Genomic DNA, 15,708 nt, shown 5'->3' with positions numbered 1-15,708 from the left:
AGTCACTCGTGACCCTCAACGACACCGATGCCATCAATCACCACCAATTAAATCACTAAAATTATATTTTTACATTTTATTTTCGTTAGTAAAACGGATGATGTTAGGGTAACCGAACCTTGATGTTTCATTTTTATAACTACGAAAAATCTAATATAAATCTTTAAACCGAATAAAACATGGGCTTGGGTTATTATTGGCAAGCCCAATGTCTATGGTTATATCTATGGATCAGTAAAATCCAATCCAACCTGTGCAGAGTAGCAACATGGGTTAATGGCAAGCATGTTTGTTTCCTTGGATTAGTTTGTGAAGGCTAAGATAGAAGAGAGAGCAACATGGCACATCAGTTCCCAAAGCTGTTAATGCTTTCGGTGAAACTATCTATTGCAATCGTAGTGATTATGAAAACCGATGAAGGAGTTTCTCATTGTTTTCAAATATATGAAAGCAATGGACTTGATTGAAAAAATGACCAGAGTTTCAAGGGACTTAAACAATAATCTAATTGAGTTTTTCTACTTCTATGTGGGGTTTGATCTCAAATTGATATTTGGTCATTTGTTCTTTTTCTTCACCAATGGGATTTGTTTCTATGGAATATAAACAAAGATTTGGTTAAGTGTTTCTACTGAATTTATTTTACCAACTCTTTCTCTACGGGGTTTGATTTCAGATTAAAATTTACCATTTTATTTTTCCCCTCCTAATGACTACTTTCAATTTTAGCTTGTCATAGTAAAAAATGATCAGAGGATATTATTTTTATGGGATATAAACATGTATATAGCTTTGTTGTTCGTCTTCCTTAACTAATTTGGAAAATAAAATCTTCATATTTATAATATTTAATATAAAATTTATGATCCTCCAAGCATTATGAACTCTCACAAGTCTTCTTATTATCAGCACTCATTTAAAAAAGGTTAGTATAACCACTATTGATAGTATTAATAATTACCAAATTTAATTTAAAAGTTAAATGCAAAATACCAAAAACATTCTTATTTTTGTTACAAATGGTAAGTAATCCAAGATGACATCTCATACATAAATTTATTATTATGGTTAATATGGATATTATTAAACTTTATGTTGATTATTAAGTTTTTAAAATATATTATTATTTATAATTTATAAGATATGAAATCAATAATATTTTATGAATCTAAATATTAGATCATATATATATATATAATATAATATTATTAAGATGAGAATATTGAGCTGAATGTACAGAACTATTAGGAAAGATATTAAAAGAAATATTTTTATTCGTTAATAATAATATATTAGTTTAATTAATAATAATAATTTAATATAATATGAGCATGTACTTATAAATAATTAATATTAGTAAGGGATAGAGAAATATAAATAAAGATCTTTAAGTACTTTGAACTTACTTAAGATATCATTATTTATAGATCTTAATGACGATAAAAATCGATGTAACTGATCTCAAATAATCGAGACTTATAGTTTTATTATTATTATTATTACTATTATTATTTAAAAAATATATAATAATAATAATAATTATTATTATTAAAGATTATTTAGTAACTATAACGACAAATTTATAAGTTTTTGGTTATATATATATAAACATAAATTTACATATATATATATATATAATGTGTGAACTTGGAAGTATATATAATATTTATTTTTAGATTGTGACATTTTAAATAAAAACAGAAAATAATTATTTTTAAATCAATATTACACGTTTAATCTCGTTTCTTTTTCGGTAAAGGCGTTCATAAAGGCGGTCGCGTTTTATTGAATCGACTTTATTCCCCGTCCGTTAGATTCCGATCCAAAGGTTAGCCTATATAAAAGCGCCCTTTAAACATATCATCCCCAAATTCTTCTCAACCCCTTTCTCCCTCCTCCTCGTTCTCGAGCACAAAAGCTCCCTTTAAACATCTCATCCCTAAATTCTTCTTTCCCCTTCCTCCCTCGCTCCCGTTCTCGAGCGACCGCTGTGAACTCGGAAATCATGGCGGCTGTGAACTCTAGTTCCAAAAACGGTGCGTGTTAGTGGTATTCTATTGCTGTTATTTGAATCGAGACCGATCGTGGGAATATGAATTTGTAGACGTATTTTGAACGTTCTCATGCGTGTTTTTTTTATGACATGTATATTAGCGAGGAAGGAGGAAGTGAAGAAGGAAACTGGACTTGGGTTGACCCACAAAGGATGAGAATTTCGGAGAATGGTATTCCGAGGTGAGACATGGACTCCTGTTGGGTTTTATGCTGTAATTTATGGGTTGAGCTAGAAGGATTTGAGTTGGCCAATTCATCTTGTGACGTGACGTTTGTATAACGTCTATGTCAGTCAATGATTTTGCATGCTTGCCAGGTTGTTGTTAATTGTGAAATGATTGAATTCTATGGCATATCTGGGTGCTATATCCTGAGGCCGTGGACAATGGCAATTTGGGAAACCTTACAGGTAAGCGTTTTGATTTGGTTTTTGTTTAAGCGCATGGTGTAGATTTTGGTCATTTTAGTTATCCTCCGGGTGCTGGAATAATTCATTGTTCTATCTTTCCAAGCGATTATCGTCAATTCTTATCTTCCAGTTATTTTTAACAAGAATTTTGCTGGAATTATACTATGAGTTGTAACTCCTTCCAACTTGATGTTTCAAGGCGCTTCAGTACTGGACTGAAGTATCTGAAATTTGATCATTAATGTATTCCGATTGTTCTTTATATGCACGAAAAATATGTGCTGCAAAGATCATCTTTATGCATTTAATGTACTTTAGACTGATTTTTAAGCTGTTAATTATTTAGGAAGTCATGCGTAATTGTATATGTTTATCAAAATTCAACTCTTTGCCTGTGCAGACCTTTTTTGACGCGAAAATAAAAAAGATGAACATAAAAATGCTTATTTTCCTCTATTCGTAACTAAGAACGTTCTGGAGAAGGAGAAGGATCATATAGAAGGTTTTGCTCCTGAGGTTAGCTATTCCTTCGAGTTGAAATTACTATCTCTGCATTTCTTTTTTGTTGACAGAGATAAGACATTTCTCTCAACATATTTTTATATTTGTCCTTGCATAATGCTAAAAAATATCTGAACTCTGAACTACAGTAAACAATTACTTTGTTTCTCTTTTTTCTTGTACTTGTAAACCTGAGATTCCCCATCAGAACTTAAAACTACTTAGGCTTGTTGCAACTGCCTCATGACTTGTTGTTCTATCTACGCATCAGTGTGGTACCTTTTTTGGGCAATACCTTCCTGGTATGATATCTGGAACGAGAGGCCCCCATTACATCACGTTGAAATAGGTTTTTTATTTTAATTTACTAACATAATACAGTTGCTTATGAGATCATTGGAATCTTTGTATAATTTTTTGATAGCTATTTACTTCCTTTTATAGATCATAATTCAGTTTTATAAAGGTAGAAGAATAATAAATCAAATGCTATAGGATTCTTTTCCTTGGGTATTTACTTGGTTGTTGTCTGGATATTTATTTGTTCACAATTTTAATCTCTGCTTTATATCTGAGTCCAATAGTCTTGTTATTGCACATAAACATTAGGTGGTATGTTTTGAATAGTGCAACACTGTAAGATTTTATTTCAAGAGACTTTTGGTTGTTGTCTGGCCATTATCATGAGAGGATGTAGGACACAATGATCCTCTTACCCGCACTGCAGCTTCTACTGATTCGTTGTCATAATTGTATGGTTTGCCAGTATGGGTAGTATATTGGTTAGTATTAACATTGTGCTGCCTGAAGAAATGAAAAACGAGTAAAAGAAAAGGTACAAACAACTTCTCCTCCCCTTCTTCATCTTGCAATTAGAATCTCATCAATAGCTGTTCTGCTATTTATGGCAGGCAGGTTAATAGTTTACTAGATCCAGTAGATTTGGAAATTTTTTTGGCATGATGTATTTTGATCATTTTCAAATCAATAATTGCTGAATTTCTGTCAATAAGAAGTTTGGGCAGTTCATATTATACCACCCAAAATTTAATGGTTCATTACTGGTCTTTGCTTGGACATCTAATTACCTCCTGGTATGGCCAATATACCATGAAACAGACTTTCAACAGGCAACCTCTATCTTGGAGAAGAAATTGGCTATGGGGGCAGTTTTGGGAAGTTTTGCAACCGAGATCTAGTTAAGAAAAAACTCTATCCCCTTTGCTTCTATTTTTATTATTTCCTGACTATTGGTTCATTTTAACAGCTTGAGGGAGTTTGTGAAGGGTGACCCTGATATCTTGGATGATGATGTCATTGTTATGGAGTTGTCTCAGTGAGGGATGAGTGCCTGATTAATTGAGATATATGGGATAAGATCGATGCCAATTCTGGAAAATAATGACTAGGGAAATTTGAAGGAATACCAAACCACGCCACCACTACGATACCAATTTGCTTGTTAGGGAAACTTGCAGAGGCAGGTTGTTAAAACTTAAAAGAATGTGTCATGAGAGAGATGGTTGGACTAAGGGTTGTGCTAGGAGGCGAGAAAAGCATCTAGAGTTCTACTTCAAAATTTTATTTTTCATTTAGAAGAATGTTAGAGACAGACTGACTTTGGTTGTGTAATTTGATCTCTCTGAACCCAGCATAACCATAATTTAGCTGGGGTTTCGGTTTTTTGGCCCAGGCTTGACCCCAGTCTATGAAGATCCTGCTTCCATTGTGTTATCTGCTTAAGCACAGGTTGGTCCTTCGGAGTTGCTCCATTGGGCTGATAGAATAAATGCCTTTGTGATTGTTACAATTAAGAGTTGGGGTATCGTGTACTACTATTGGAATAATCTCTTAGTGCCTGTTGTCATCTGATATGGTTTGTTTCTGTTGGTGGATATTTATGTAAGGATTGTTATCACAGTGCAGCTGCCATGTTGATGTCTACTTTTACAGAGGCTTTATCCTTCCTTTTGTTACTTTTGTTCTTGAAGACACTAAGATATTTGTTCATGTCAACATAATACCATGTCCTGAAACTTATGTCATTTGTGATTGTCGTTAGGTTGCTTGGGTTACTCAATCTGGACAGTCTGAACTGGAAGTTCCTATAGCAATACGTCCCACAAGTGAGACTGTTACGTATCCTTATTTTTCAAAGTGGACAAGGGGGCACCATGACTTGCCTTTAAAGCTTAATCAATGGTGCAATATTGTAAGATGGTAGTTCACCCATCCTACTCCTTTCATCAGGTATCCTTTTTTTGAATGAAGTTTGTTTATATGTGTATTTTTTTTTCTCAAGTCTATTGTGCTTTATTGTTTCTGTGGGTTGGATCTTTTAAGTTTCTCTTGTAGTAATCCAAACCTGTAGTTTGTTTGTTGTCTGGTTTAGTATCTAACTAAGTGTAATTGTTATGGTAGTTGCAGTTTGCAATGTTTAACTACAAAATTCTCAAACATGTTATGTGGCATAATTGTAAACATAATCAAGAAGGAACAGTACTTGCTTTGTGCATCAAATTGCATGCAGTATTCACCTCAAGGATCAAGGTTTCGCTTACACCGGTATGTATCAATGATATCAAGATGTTACATATATTGTGTACTATCTTGAATTGCAGAAAAAAATGGGAAAATTATATGAATAAGATGTGACAATTATCAAGATGTTACAGATTCTAAATTGAATTTGAAAACCAGAAAAGCCATTTCAGTTTGTTATGTCTTATATGATGATACAAAGTGTGCACATAATTATGTCAAATATGGCTTGCTGGATAAGCATCTAGCATCTCACAGTTCTTGCACCAACGAATGTTACTCTTTTTGTCAAAACTCTACCAATTATCTTTGCCAGATTGTTGGACAACTTAATCAACTTATTAGACCATTATGATCATATTCTATTGTTACCTTAGTGGAAAGATTTGTTCTTTAGTCGAGTATCTTGGAAGGTCTTATCTTTTCTTAGTGAGAGCTTCCTTAACATTTGGGGAAGAAAACCTCTTTTTTTTTCTGTTCAAGGAAGAGTGAGAGAGTCTTTATTACTGTAACATGTACCTTTCAGAACATTGTGATTTAATCTTTTAAATATTTTTAGAAACGATAAGATTTCAATTCTTTTCCTTTGCATCTCATCAACCACACGTATAAAGATTAGGGATAATGTGATTATTCATGCTGACCAATGAAGCACAAATTAATAGGGATGCATGAGGTATTATTGAGTTCCAAATGGGATGTTGAGTAAGATTCATGCTGACCAATGAAGCACAAATTAATCAAAATTCTCGGAGTGTTTGTGCCATGTCAATGTTGAAACACTGTTGGTTTTCACACATGCCAGGTAGTTTAATATATTGGGACTTTTGTACTATCTATACATATTAATGTTATATATGCTACACTTTTTTTTCATAAGGTATAAAGACATCGAGTTTTTGCAATATGCATGTAATATGTACTTTGACCTGTGCCTTGTTTTTATATGTTTTTGAATTTCTTGGATGTTCTCTTTTAACGACCGTGTTCAAGGCTTTCATGAAAGGAAACCAGCCTAGGTGGTACTGCTAGGAATTGGTAGGTTTTCTCATGAAACCTTTGAGATTTTACCTCCTTCATATGTCATGCTTCTTGAAGTTTTTGTTGCTGCTTGTCTGCATTGTTCTTCTGCTGTTTGCATTTTCCTGTTTTGTCTTTGATCCTCAACTTCATAAACCAATAAATCTTGTAGGGACCCTTTGCTTTGCTTTGGGAACACCTGCAACAACGTGGACATACTGGGGAAGAAGGTACTAAGCGTTTTGCATTATTTATTTGTCACTGACTCATGCCTTCAATTGCTAAAATTGGAGCATGTTTCCAGGGTTTGCTTGATTCATAATTTTCTTGTTTATTTTGGTGAAGTCTTTCTGATTCTATACTTTAAGATGTTTGACTTGATAGCTGATCTGATTTTAGCTAATACTTAATATTATTCGAGATCCAAAAACCCGTTATGTGGTTGACATGATTTGAGATTAGTATTCACTGTGGTAGTAGAGTTAATCCAGAACTTACCAGAATTCAAGCTGTTGCTTAGTATAAGCATTCCATGTGACCAAACTGCTACATCATCCAAATGTGATCCAAAAGTTTGGTTTATTCATTAACGTCTGCAACTATTCTGATGTTAGATGGTAAATACTGATCGATATTTTTAACCATGAACCTCAAATCAGTATCAAACCTTACGATCCATCTAAGGTCATGTACTTATATTTTCTGTTCTTTTACTAAGTGATATTGTTGGCAATATAAAATTGATATCAAACTGATATATAAAACCTACATGCCAGACAAAAGATGAGAATTTTGTTTTGAATTGTGCCATACATAGATCATCGACAGCCTATGTTATTTTGGATTGCTAGCTTAGGCATGGAGTTTGGTAGCTTGTGAGGCTGCAACTTTTGGATAGGGGACAAGAAAGATATGGTCTTGTTTGTCCCATTAGTCATGTGTGATGAATCCTCATCCCTTTTTACTGTCATTTCGAGCTAAAAATATATCATAAAAGAGATTATCCTGTTATTTATCTTTCATAAAATAATCTTTTTTCTGGGATGATCTGATTTGGCCAGGCTGCGGCGATGAGGAGTCCGCAGGAGAGGAACACGAGGCTGGAAAACGTGCTGGCGAATTTGGAATTTGACCCTCAAGAAGGTCTCTTTCCTTCTCATCTGCTCCATCTTTGTTGAGTTTCTTTTTCTACCTATATTTCGTAAAACGAGTACAGAGTAGTGTCTTTGATGGCATTCTTTCTGATCTAAATCGTCATATGTTCAATTAGTTGGGCAAATTTTTAGAAAAAAAGTCTATAAATTCCTAATTCCTTTTATTCGCCATTTGCATGTTGAAGTAACATCACAGCATGATTTCTTTCTCCTACCTAATCTGACAACTCTAAACCTAGTTGTAGTTACAGCAAAGTAGAATTTCTGTACCATCTTCATGGACTTCTTGCATGCACCACTCTACTATCAAATGTTGGATTCAAAGAGAAGCAATCATAGAACATCAGATTTTATTTGGCTTGTGAAAAATATGGTGGACATCAATCACCCAAATGATGATTGTATCTAATCAGAAGAAAAAAAAAAATCATTTTTCCACCTTATTCTAAGAAAATATGCTGAAGATAATGTTATTCTGAGAGACTCTTAGATCATAACATCCAAAGCCAAGATGCCAAATACATCCCTTTCAACAACTGTGAATTGTTTGCCTGTCATTCTTGCAGAAACCATCCACATGTACAGACAACTTGTGCTGCCAGTCTGCAATAATACAAGATCTTTCTCATACTCTGTCCACTGTTTCTGGTTGCTTGCGGAAGGAGCTAATAATACATGCCCTCATCCAAATGCCAAAGGTTGGGCCATATCTCTGTCCCATAAACACAGTACTGAAGCATAGGTGACAAATGCCAATGCCTATATCTACACGAAACACTGCATTAGATTTGAGACTCATTCTGCATTAGTGCATAAGCTTAGTTCCAGTTTTCCATTGTCACACTCATTGTATATATAAAGATGTGAAAAGAATTCGATGTACTTATATGGTCTATATGTATTGAGAGAAGTGGGAAGTGGAATCCCTCCTTGTCTTCATCTCACAAACTACATAAACAAGATCAAAGATACAGGGCCATGATCTATGCCCAGGAAAACGCTAAACTAAGGACTACATCACGTCAACTGAGACATGGAATCACAAAGTAGGATTTTGGCTTGCATTCATGTCTGTCGTGTACTGTTCTCGAAGCGGTGGCGCGGAAGGGTGGGAAGCATGATGTGCTTCTTGTCGAGGCTGTACTACGTGATCCCATCAAGGAGATGCTACTGATATCATCCGAGGAGACGAATTGCTACTACCAAAGGAAAGGTCTAATTATAAGAAGCAGTTTATTTCTTCCAATCTTTGCGTCAAGATTACGTTAGTCTGACTCAGAAAACCAGAAGGAAATAGTTGGTGTTTGACGAAATCTGCTCCGCAATAGTATACGTATGGTTTATCCATTATTCTATCCACAATTACTGCTCTCTCTCTCTCTCTCTCTTAGTAATCATCTTCTAACCTTTGATGAGCTGCAGCACTATTCATCAATAGTATTGTATTCAATAGACTTTGAAGGGTTTGAGCACATGTCTCATCAACTTGGCTTTGAATAGTTTGAGCACCATACAACTAAATGCAAATGTATATTTGTCTCATCCACTGTTGTTTTCTCTCCCACTCTACTGCTATGAAAATTTGCAGATTATATGGTTTTCATTAAATGTTTTCTTGAATTGAAACATAAACAACATGTTGTCTGACTTGAAATTAAACTCCTGTTTTTGTTCATTGCAGAAATGACTTGGCTAACAAGAGTTGTTGTTCTGCAGTGATTCCTGTTGAACTCATGCAAAAACAAAGGTTAAAAAAGATTGATGAATGCATAACCATTAAATGTATTCATAGAATGATGACTAAGGAGATAATAATAGTAATAATAACAAAGAAGAGTCATAAGATTCATGAGCTGCTTGGAGACATCTTTGTTCAACTATAACTCCATGTGTTCTTAGCCCCACTAATTGTCCTACTTTAAGGTTTGAATTATACTCTGATAATGCCAAGCACTCATCATGGTTGATCCACATGTTGAGAGCCATTCTTTAATGCCATAAGATAGTCCATGTCATGTGATGCACCCACCTGTTCATTAAGATTTAATAAGTGACATGAATAATCAATCTATTAATTTAATAATATAAACCCTCGTGATGATATGATGTTATAATATGATCGATCGGATATCAGACCTATCAACCTAATAATCCATATTTCATAATATGATTTGAGGGATAGTTGATATGAAAGTTTAGAATTAAGTAGCTCAAAACATTTCAAGTCCTATGACTTCATGATGTGATTTTATGATGTATTGATAGGATAATTGATTCATTAACTTATGTTTTAATGAGATACTCAGATGTTAAATCGTGTGATTCAAAATGCATAAGTACTGTAAAATCTATCTTAGAGAATGGTAAACACTAAGCTAATAATTGGAGATAAAAGAAAGGACATAATGATGGAGGTGTGATAGGATTCTCTTGCAATCGGTGCTTTTTGACTTCCTTTAAAATGAGAGGATGTGAGCTTTGTTCTTGTTCGATTTGGTTAACGTGGGAAGGCAATGCAAAGAAAGGCAATAAAGGATAGCATATCTATATATTCTTCTTTCTACTTCCATCGGCAGCAACCGACCAAAGGTGGCGTTGGACAGAATGGGAGCAACAGCATCACATGACGTGAGTCGAGTGAGACAAACAGAGAGGAAGAGGACAAGAGAGAGGAGAGAGACAGTGATACAAAAGAGACATCATTCCACAAGATTTTCTCCAAAAGATGGCAATCTTATAAGAATATATAATCTCTTGATGTCAGCTCATACAAACACAGACTCGTGAAGGCTCCTTTGAGATTATGATTGTTATCGGGCACTAAGTTTTGTAGAGCTGTTGCCTCTTTGATTGATATCGATCTTGTGTCCTCTGCCACCTTTCCTTCGCATCGATCTCCCCTGTCCGGAGGAGGGAGGAGGATAGATCGATCATTGATGGAGACATGTTGAGGTAGGGAGTTGGCGAATACATGTTGTATATATAGAAACGGGAGGAGGAGAACAAACCAAAGTTTGGATTTTGCGAGAGAGAGAGAGAGAGAGAGAGAGAGGTGAGAAAGTAGCGATTCTGAACAAGCTAGAGAGCCAAAGATCTGATTTTGAACATGGAAGGTGTGTGGGATCTCAACGACGCTGCGTCGGGGGCACAGGACGGCTCCTCCCCGATGGCCTCCGTCGATACCGGATACCGCGGAGATGTCGTGGAGAACCACGGGTTCGGATCCTCTGCAGTCGTCGTCGAGGCGTCCGAAGAGCGGGAGGACGACGGCGTCGCCGGGAGGATCTTCGGGTTCTCCTTCTCTGGCCGCTGTGGCGAGAGCCCCTCTGCTGGGAGGAAGCTCGCCGTCGTGACTCACCAGCTCGTTGCTTTCGGCGATGCGGAAGGGGCTGGAGCCGGCGGGAGCTGCTCGGCGCCGCAGCCTCGCGGCCACCTGACTGAAGACGGGATCTGGCACTCGTCGGAGCCGGTGGGGGCCGGAATGGCGACGGAGGCGCAGCCACCCTTGAAGAAGAGCAGGCGAGGTCCGAGGTCAAGGAGTTCGCAGTACCGGGGGGTGACCTTCTACCGGAGGACCGGGCGGTGGGAATCCCATATCTGGTCAGCTCTTTCTCCTCTTCTCCACTCTCTTCAAAGCGCAAGAAAAATTCAATCTTGGAGTTGGATTCAGTCACTTTGCCCTTTTTGGTTTCCTCCAAATGACTACCTTATCATCATTGCCTCCTCTATGTGCAGGGACTGTGGAAAGCAAGTCTATTTGGGTATGTATGAACCAAGATTTCATCAAATTTCCGAAGCTATTGAAAGATATTGCCTCGTTCTTAATTGCATTACAAATGTCTCTTCGAATATACTTGAGTAATTTAGCATTGTTTGAAACGCAAATGTATCTGTAGGTGGATTTGACACTGCATATGCAGCAGCAAGGTTAGTCCATCAGGTTCTCTACATGATTAGGTCTACTATAACTTCTTATCGATTTATTCATCGTCTTCTAAGATCTCTAAGTTTAGAGAATTTTGAAGCAGAGCTTATGACCGAGCTGCAATTAAGTTCCGCGGGATGGACGCAGATATCAATTTTCGTTTGGATGACTATGAGGAGGATATAAAACAGGCAAGTGTTGGGAAGAAGATGGCCGAATCATGAATCCACATTTTGTTTATTTTGTAGGATCCTATGCATGAACTTAGAATTCAAGTAGTTGTCTGTTGATGGCTTGAGGCAGATGGGCAATCTGAACAAGGAGGAGTTTGTTCAAGTAATTCGGCGCCAGAGCACTGGGTTTCCTCGAGGAAGCTCGAAGTACCGGGGAGTCACTTTGCACAAATGTGGGAGGTGGGAGGCCAGAATGGGCCAGTTTTTGGGCAAAAAGTATGTCTCTGCCCTTCCTTTAATGAATTCTCTATTTCTTATTTTGTTTCTCAAATGTTGATAAGGTTATGGGGTTTAAGCCATATTATCTTTATGTTTGACAGACATGTGTATCTGGGACTTTTCGACACTGAAATTGAAGCTGCCAGGTATAATAAGATCTAAAATTTTCAGATCATGCCTCTTACGAAGCTAGAAAAGATCAATAATGGCGATGAAATTCTATGTTGAAATTCCAGAGCTTATGACAAGGCTGCAATCAAGTGTAACGGGACGGATGCAATGACTAACTTCGATCCTAAGATCTATGAGGATGAGCTTGGTATTCAGAGTGAGAAACTATTCACTTCTGCTTTCAATGAAGTTGTTCTTCTGATAATGATGAGTAAAAATCTATTTCAGCTAATCATGTCGAGCATAATCTTGATCTGAGATTGGGGAGGTCAGGCTCAGGCTCGAAAAGAAATAAACTTGAGATAATGGATGATGAAGGTTCCAATGTTGTGGATCAGCAACTTCCCATGGCCTTCGAGTCGGAGTGGAATCGTGACACGAGATTAAAGGTATTGTTCTTAATTAATCGAAATCTTTTGCTGCTTATAGCGAACTCGGCCTTTATGATTTGCTGCTCTTTCTGTCTAGTTCGATGACAAGCTCAAGCTGCCTGAAAGAAAGGATAGCAGTAGCAGCTTCACTCGATCTCCAGGTCTGTCAAAGGCAAATGAGACGTTCAACTATGTGCCAGTCCAAACAACCATCAAGATGCCCTCGGCTGTCGAGATCATACCTCAGCAGATTAATCGTTCTAAGTATCATCAGGTGGATAGCCTCCTGTCAAATTGACTTGTACTTCTTGCTTGATTCTAAATGAACTAACCATAGGATTCTGCTTCTTTTCTGATTCAGCATTTCGGCAGCATCAATGAAGAAAAGACCAGCAATTGGCTTTCGTTATCTAGTGGTGGAGAGCAACAACAGAGGCTTTTAGGTTGGGAACAAAGCATGGAAATTAGATATCATATTCCCAATTGCTTGCCACCGCTAATTCTGCAGCATCATCAGGATTCGCAAGACAGATAGCAAAACTGCCCCTCCAACATGCAGCATAAGAATGGCTTGTCATCTATCGAACTTGGTTGAAACAATGCACCCATTTGATGATGTGATCTAATGCCTCTGTTGTCACAGCACCCACGTTGTCACTGTTTTCTTTCAGCTTTAACTCAAAGAACCTCACAATGCCCCATCAAACTTGTTTAGCTACTTTTGTGAGTAGATGACACAGCATTCAGGAGCTGAGGCTGTGGAATGAATCAAAGTTGCGAAATGAAGAGCGGCTGGCACCTTTCCAAAGAGGATCCCTCTCTCTTCCTTTTATTTGTCAAGCTGTAGTTACTCTTAGTGCTAATTGATCTGTTTGTTCCTGTATTTTGTTATGGATAAGTAATAGTTTGAGCAACTATGAAGAGGCTACAATGTGTGTAGATTTGGAGATTTTGCCAAGTGAAACAAATGTAGCTAAAAATATTGGTGGTAACTCAGAGATAATGATGAGAGGAAGATCACAACTCCATGTGTATCATGCATGCTATTTTGGTCATTTAGTGCTTTCTTTGTGTTGCATTATGCCAAATCACTCTGGGTTTCATTCAAGTTGCATCATATGTCCAGATTGAATCTTTCTTTTCTTTTCCGGCTAACAGTCGGTGAACGAAGATGAGATTTATCAATGATCAGATAAGAAGGTTCTTTGTTGCATTAAGTTTGGATGTGCACATCTTTTGGCCTTGGCTTACTAATGAAGCATGTGTAATATTATGATGTTATCAGGATAAGAAACATGCCCAATCTTGAAGAGCTCCTTCCTTGAGGGTGAGAAGAAGAAATTAAAGAGAAGAACCCACCTTGATTCAGAAGTGACCAAAGTAATCTGCCTTATGTTGGAGGATACTCAGATCACACAATAGCTGAACTGCAGTTTGGGAAGAACAAAAACTTCACAGGAACATGAGTAGATAGATAAATGGCTTGGAGTTGGTTTTAGGTTAGGTCAACAGCATGTGTAACTTCAAGCTAACTAGGAAGGACATGTTAATTATGTGGAAATATACATGCCAAGAGGCACTAAAGATTTAAGAATATTGTTGGCACTTACATTATATGTTTTGTTCATATGCAATATCTTTCTTCCTGATTATTTTGTATCATACTTGGGTTTGGTTTTACATGTCAAGTATAATCCAACTTGCATGTGAGATGGAACTTTAGATTAGAACTTAACCTTTTGATGCAATCTTTATCACTAGATAAGCTCATTAATCTCTCTCTCTCTCTCTCTCTCTCTCTCTAGAATAGTGAAAGGAGGTGTAGAGTGTACAATATCCATTTTGTTAAAATACATAGACTGAGCAGGGCTACCTTTCTTTTCTCTTACCTAAAGCCTACTCTAATATCTCTCTCTCTCTAAATCATAGCAAAGAACTGTGTTCTTATCTTCCATGGCTTGTTCATGGAAAGAACTCTGGTTTACATCTTGACACCCAATTTGAAGTTGCTGCTTTCAACATGGAGTAATGGGCATTCTTTTCAATGGTCCTGTAGCAGCATCAGAGAGGGAGATTCTTTGCTCGCCTTTCGTTACCCTTCAAGTCTCAGAACTGCTTCTTTCTACCTATAACATCTCACCGGATATTTCAGCTCTCATGCAATCTACAGCCCTTTGAAGCCTCTCATGTGAATCCCTGTACTTGTCTGCCGCTCTTCAGCTTCTCCTTTCAGTACGTGATGGTATGTTCGGGCCAAGACAGTAGAGGTGACGGTGGACGGTGGATGACAACAAACAAGTAGGGAGAGTTTAGCGTAGATATGGCACTCAGCATCTTCTTCTCCCTCTCATGGCTGTGCTCTGCATGTCTCCATTTTGGGCTCTCCTCAGATGGCAGAAGTAACGAGTACTTCTTGTGCATCCACACAACTAGCAATATGCACCTCGCAGTGTGCGGAACACAATTCGGCTTCTTTGTCACCATCCTAGTGGCTGTAGTGTTTGAAGTCTGATGTTTTAGTTTGTGACATGATTTAGATAGCAGAAGCTTTCATGTCAAATATGTTCTCTTTTGTGGTTGAAGAAAAGATGACAGCATACTTGCTAATTGGCTGCTTCATGGATGACACTGCTGAACTAAACCTTACTGAAAACCAATCTGTCTGTCACCAGTGATAAGGTACTATGATAACTAAGAACACATGGAAATGAGATGAGATTAGACTTCTCAGAAACTTCTTACAGTGTCATAGCAGACACCATAGATTTCTTAGTTACATTGATATTAAGCCTACAGTCAGATAAGCTTCAATTCTGTCGGACAATTCAGATAATTCTGAGTGAAGCTGATGCTGTGTTGAGTTTGCATGGATGTACATAGTGGGGTGCATACTTTTGGTAGCATTGATATCCTTTCTACTTAGTATGAGAAATTACTCTATCATTTCACATCATGGCCTCTGGGATTGAGCAGATATCAGCATTATGCAATAGAAGAACTTGGGTTAGTAATCTCAAAATGAAATAAAAAAAATTATATATTTTGTGAAAATAGAATTTAATTGTTCTTAGGATGGTAGAAGCTCAGCATGTTCTTCAACAGCTCTTCT

The 15,708-nt window shown here is 37.1% G+C and overlaps 1 protein-coding gene and 1 non-coding gene across 2 annotated transcripts; both read left to right on the top strand.

Moving 5' to 3' along the window:
• The first annotated feature begins 1,883 nt into the window (after positions 1–1,883).
• Positions 1,884–9,162, top strand: LOC103979979 (uncharacterized). The gene is made up of 8 exons (XR_010485515.1): positions 1,884–2,036; positions 2,155–2,235; positions 2,372–2,464; positions 2,865–2,980; positions 5,028–5,215; positions 6,699–6,756; positions 7,588–7,669; positions 8,247–9,162. It is a non-coding gene; the product is annotated as an uncharacterized LOC103979979 (transcript).
• A 1,277-nt stretch (positions 9,163–10,439) lies between these two features.
• Positions 10,440–14,076, top strand: LOC135608398 (AP2-like ethylene-responsive transcription factor TOE3). The gene is made up of 10 exons (XM_065101227.1): positions 10,440–11,280; positions 11,416–11,441; positions 11,577–11,607; positions 11,709–11,796; positions 11,909–12,054; positions 12,159–12,203; positions 12,294–12,385; positions 12,457–12,617; positions 12,697–12,873; positions 12,961–14,076. The coding sequence occupies exons 1-10, from the start codon at positions 10,787–10,789 to the stop codon at positions 13,132–13,134; spliced, it is 1,434 nt and encodes a 477-aa protein (XP_064957299.1). The 5' UTR covers positions 10,440–10,786; the 3' UTR covers positions 13,135–14,076.
• The last annotated feature ends 1,632 nt before the right edge of the window (positions 14,077–15,708 follow it).

This window comes from Musa acuminata, chromosome BXJ2-3 (genome assembly GCF_036884655.1).
Source record: "Musa acuminata AAA Group cultivar baxijiao chromosome BXJ2-3, Cavendish_Baxijiao_AAA, whole genome shotgun sequence".
Lineage (NCBI taxonomy): Eukaryota > Viridiplantae > Streptophyta > Magnoliopsida > Zingiberales > Musaceae > Musa > Musa acuminata.
This window is presented reverse-complemented; position numbering and strand designations above follow the sequence as displayed.